This window comes from Hipposideros armiger, unplaced genomic scaffold, assembly GCF_001890085.2.
Source record: "Hipposideros armiger isolate ML-2016 unplaced genomic scaffold, ASM189008v1 scaffold_400, whole genome shotgun sequence".
NCBI classification, from domain to species: domain Eukaryota; kingdom Metazoa; phylum Chordata; class Mammalia; order Chiroptera; family Hipposideridae; genus Hipposideros; species Hipposideros armiger.
In genome coordinates this window covers 267287-272599 of record NW_017731750.1, presented here as the reverse complement: position 1 = coordinate 272599, position 5313 = coordinate 267287, and the positions used below count along the sequence as shown (strand labels likewise).

Genomic DNA, 5313 nt, shown 5'->3' with positions numbered 1-5313 from the left:
AAAATGTGCTTGGGAGCCTTCCCTCCTTCTGTATTTTTTGGAATAGTTTGAGGAGAATAGGTATTAATTCTTTTTTGAATGTTTTGTAAAATTCACCTGTGAAACCATCTGGTCCAGGGCTTCTGTTTGTTGGAAGCTTGTTGATTACTGATTCAATTTCTTTGGTAGTAATCAGTCTGTTCAGAGTTTCTGTTTCTTCTGGTTCAGACTTGGCAGATTGTATGCTTCTAGAAATTTGTCCATTTCTTCCAGATTGTCAAATTTGTTGGCATATACTTGCTCGTAGTATTTTCTTACAATTTCCTGTATTTCTGGTATCTGTTGTCACTTCTCCTCTTTCATTTCTGATTTTATTAATTTGGGTTGTCTCTCTCTTTTTCTTGGTGAGTCTGGCTAAGGGTTTGTCGATTTTGTTTATCTTTTCAAAAAACCAGCTCTTGGTTTCATTGATCTTTCGGTTTTTTTTTTTTTTTGGTCTCTATTTCATTTATTTCTGCTCTGGTCTTTATTATTTCCTTCCTTGTACTCCCTTTGGGCTTGTTTTGCTGTTCCCTTAGGTGTAAAGATAGTCTGTTGATATGAGATTGCTCTTGTTTCTTTATACAGGCCTGCATTGCTATGAATTTTCCTCTTAGGACAGCTTTCACTGCCTTCCATAGATTTTGGGTTGTTGTGTTTTCATTTTCATTTGTCTTGAGAAAGCTTTTGATTTCCTCCTTGATCTCAGTTTTCACCCACTCGCTATTTAGTAGCATATTATTCAGCCTCCATGTATTTGTGTGCTTTCCAGGTTTCTTCTTATAATTGATTTCTAGTTTCATAGCATTGTGGTCAGAGAAGATGCTTGATATGATTTCAGTCTTCTTAAATTTATTGAGATTTGTTTTGTGTCCTAACATGTGTTCTATCTTGGAAAATGTTCCATGTATACTTGAGAAGAATGTATATTCTGTTGCTTTGAGGTGAGATGCTCTAAAAATATCAATTAAATCCAGCCAGTCTCAAGTGTCATTTAAGGCCACTGTTTCTGTTGATTTTCTGTCTGGAGGATCTGTCCATTGGTGACAATGGGGTGTTGAAGTCCCCTACTACGATAGTGTTACTGTTGATCTATGCCTTTATGTCTGTCAAAATCTGTTTTATAATTTAGGAGTTCCTATGTTGGGTGCATAGATGTTTACTAGGATTATATCCTCTTGTTGAATAGATCCTTTTATTGTTATGGTGTGTCCTTCTTTGTCTTTTATTATAGTCTTCATTTTAAAGTCTATTTTGTCTGAAATAAGTATTGCTACTCCAGCTGTTTTCTCATTTCCATTTGCATGAAATCTCTTATTCCATCCCTTTACTTTCTGTCTCTGTGTGTTTCTTTTGATCTGAGATGAGTCTTGTAAACAGCATATGCACGGGTCCTGTTTTCTTATCCACTCAGCCACTCTTATGTCTTTTGATTGCAGCATTTAGCCCATTCACATTTAAAGGGATTATTGATAGGTGCATGTTTATTGCCATGTTGTTATTTGTATTTCTGATCTTTCTGGGTTAGCTTTTTCCCCTTTCTTATGTTAAAAAAAGCCCTTTTAACATTTCCTGTAATGCTGGCTTGGTGGTAATGAATTCCTTAAGCTTATTCTTTTCTGAGAAGCTCTTTATCTCTCCTTCAGTTTTAAGTGATAGCTGTGCTGGGTAGAGCAATCCTGGTTGTAGGCCTTTATTTTGCGTCACTTTGAATATTTCCTGCCACTCCCTTCTGGCCTGCAGAGTTTCTGTAGAAAAGCCAGCTGTTAGTCTTATAGGAGTTCCTTTGTATGTAACCTGCTGTCTTTCTCTTGCTGCTTTCAGGATTCTGTCTTTGTCTTTAACCTTTGCCATTTTTATTATGCTGTGTCTTGGTGTGGACCTGTTTGGGTTCAGCTTGTTTGGAACTCTCTGCACTTCCTGGGCTTCTATGTTGATTTCCTTACCAGGGTAGGGAAGTTCTCAGTCATTATTTCTTCAAATACATTCTCGATCCCTTGTTTCTTCTCTTCTCCTTCTGGTATTCCTATGATGCGAATGTTGTTGTGCTTGATGTTGTCCCACAGGTCTCTTAAACTATTTTCATTGTTTTTTATTCTTTTTTCTTTTTGTTGTTCCTACTCGGTGATTTCTACTATTTTGCTTCTAAATCACTGATCCGATCATCTGCTTCATCTGATCTACTGGTGATTCCTTCAAGTGTGTCCCCTTCTTTTCAGTTATTGTATGCTTTAGTTCTAACTGGTTGTTTTTTGTGATTTTTCTATCCTTCTTTATGTCCTCACTAAGTTCCTTAAACATTCTTATCATCAGTGTTCTAAACTCTGTCTCTGAAAGGTCGGACACCTCTGTTTCATTTAGTTCCATTTCTAGGGGTTTCTTCTGATCTTTTTCATGGGACATGTTTCTTTGTTTCTTCATTCTGGCTGTCACTCTGATTGCTTCGATGTATTAGATCACCAGCGAATGAGTCCATGTGCTGGCTCCACTGCTTCTCCAGCTGCCCTCAGCCTCACCGAGTTGAGCAAAGAGAGTCCTCTATTTTCTACTTGCAGCTATCGTAGAACTCCTCTTCCCGGCAAAGTAACTCTGGGCTGCGGAGCGCGGTGTGGGGCCGGAGGATCTCTCCCCCAACCGGAGAAGCCTCCCCACCGCTGCGATGTCCCTCACAGGGTTCACCCTCTGTCGTCCTCGCCCCTCCTACCAGACTCGACGTGGCCTCCTCTTTAAGTCCTTCGTGTAGAGTTTCTATTCATCTAGTGTTCAGGGGACTTCTGAGGTTGAATATTTTATAAATTATTTGTAATTTTGGTGTGATCCTGGGAGGCAGTTGGCACAGCGTCTGTCTATTCCACCATCTTACCGCTTGGCTCTCCCATTTTATACCATGCTAGAAAACTGCTCTGCAGAAAGCAAGAGCTTTCTAAAAAGTAGCATTTGAAGTTCTACAATCTGTTCCCAACCTTTCCAACTTGGTTTACTGCTGCTAGTCTCTTTCCCGCACACTTTGTGGTCCAGATGAGCTATATTTACATAATGGAATCACAAATACCCTAACTCCATATCTTTCTCCAGAGGCTCTTATTAAAAAACTAGTTTCCCACCCTCTCAAGCAGCAGTTCCAGCATATTTTAAGATCCAAATTACATGATGGCTTCTCTAAATTTTACCCTGCTTCTTCCATCTGGAAAAGAGTTCATTCTCTTTTGAATTCCCCCAGCAATTTATTTGTGCCTCTTTGCTTTTTACTAATGTTGTCTCTCCTAATCAAATGGATTTTTAAGAGCAGGACCATCTTTGCGCCCAAATGCCAGCATTTGTATGTGCTTGGTAATCAATAAATCCTTTTTTAATATATTAATGCCTCTTAGTTTTGCTTTTCAGTGAACACAGACTCCAGCAGTGTATGTTAATGAGCTGGACCACTCACCTGATTTCCACAGGGAATTGTGCGTTTGTGACCAGGAAACTGGAGATTTTACACTTGTGGAGCAGCTTCAAAAACCTGTTGATTTCTGGGTACATGATGGGTTCTCCCACCAGGGACAACGCACAGTGCTTTACCATCATTCCTTCTGCAAAGCGTTGTTCTCTGACGCCTGGGACTCCTGCACAACACAGTGAAAAGGGACAAGGTCAGTAAGCCACAGATAGAGGAGAATCACCTTTACATTTCTTCATTAAAAACTTTTAAATTTTTCTTAATGGTTCTTTGATTTTAGAGGGCAAATTTATTTTTGATACCAGCCAAACTGTACAAAATGAGAGGCAGAGGGAGAAGAAAAACTAGAGTTACTGAAACAGAAAAATCAGTCACCAATGCCATCCTTGCTTTTACTACTAATTAAACTACATCACACAACGGGCAAAACTAACTTTGTTAGTTCTGTGTTATCTGAAACACAGAACATATTACTTTCCTTAATTTGCTTAGCTCTGCATTCTTTCATGGTCTAAGAAAATGAACTCAGTATATCTATGTAAGGAAAAGCCTCATCCAGACCGATCATTGCCCCTATATTTCTCAAGTGCTATTCTGTATTGAGAGAGTAAATGCAGTTGGCCCAAAAGTGCAGAGGAGAGAGAAGAAGCTGCAGTTCTCACCTTTGGCTTCGTACGGGAATCACCTGGAAAGCACCAAAAACTGCTGCCACCTAGGCCCACTGCCAAAGGTTCTATTTACTTGGAGTGGGTCAAGCCAGGGTTATGGGAGCTTTAAAAGTTCCTCGGGTGATTCTACTGTGGCGCCTGGGTGCAAACCACGCACACACCAGAGGTTCACACACTGTGCACACGGGAATCACTGGGACTCTTAAACCTTTTGAACCCCGGGCCACAGAGCAGACCGATTAAATCACAATGTCTGTGGAGGAGCTCAGGCTTCAGGAGTTTTTGAAGCTCCCCAGGTGATGAAAGCATGCAGGCAAGCGTGGGGGCCACTGGCACACACCACTGGTTTGCAGCCTACTTAGAGAATGGAGTCACCCAAGGACTTTTAAAATCTCCACTGTCCAGTTGGTATCCCAAGCCGATAACATCATAATCTGTGGGGATGGGACTCAGCAGCCTTTTTTAAAGTGATTCCAGCGTACAGTGTCTTGAGAAGCACTGCTCTTGGCAGAGTGTAGAAGGCATTCGTGAAAGTCCCTCAACCTAGCACAACCTGGAAAGAGTGAAAAAAGGCAAATAAAAATATACCTCCTTTATTTCAGCTACATCTATCAATGATCTCTAGGTTCTTCTTGCAGAACATATTTTCTCTAAATACTGCCGATTCCTCATGGAGATGGGTGCGGAGGCATGCTCACAGTCCCTCTCAGTCACTTACTAGCCATAGTTGTTTTTGGTTTTACACTACCTACCTCAAAGAATCTTTGTTAGGACTAAATGAGATAATGAGCATAACGGCTTTAGCCAAGTGCCTGGCACATAAGAAACAGTCATTAAGGATTTGTTCTTATCATCACCTTTATTCTGGCTTCTGAAAATGATTAAATCCCAGTCACGATCACCTTAACAACAAACCTGCAGAAAATAAAGTGTTTCTCTGCTCGTCTGTACCTTAGTTTCCAGGAAGTTATTTTACACACCCAAGTGCACATGGGCGCACGCGCGCGCGCGCGCGCGCGCGCGCGCACACACACACACACACAAAACCTACTTGGAAATAAGCAAGTGCAACACCCAAGACAGTAAATCAGCATAATACAGGCTAAAATGAGAGCAATCTGAAAGTGGCAAGTGATTATCTTCTTTTATAACTGACAAACTACAATTCTAAGAAATTTTTTTTTT

At 40.5% G+C, this 5313-nt stretch overlaps 1 protein-coding gene across 3 annotated transcripts in view; it reads right to left on the bottom strand.

Annotated features, from left to right (window-relative positions):
* LOC109393965 (S-adenosyl-L-methionine-dependent tRNA 4-demethylwyosine synthase-like) overlaps positions 1–5313 on the bottom strand; it is a 225135-nt gene that overhangs the window by 115952 nt on the left and 103870 nt on the right. For all 3 annotated transcript variants that reach the window (XM_019663723.1, XM_019663725.1, XM_019663724.1), the window contains one exon: positions 3449–3626. In XM_019663723.1, the coding sequence (XP_019519268.1) occupies positions 3449–3626 (178 nt within the window). The remainder of the gene's footprint in view (positions 1–3448; positions 3627–5313) is intronic.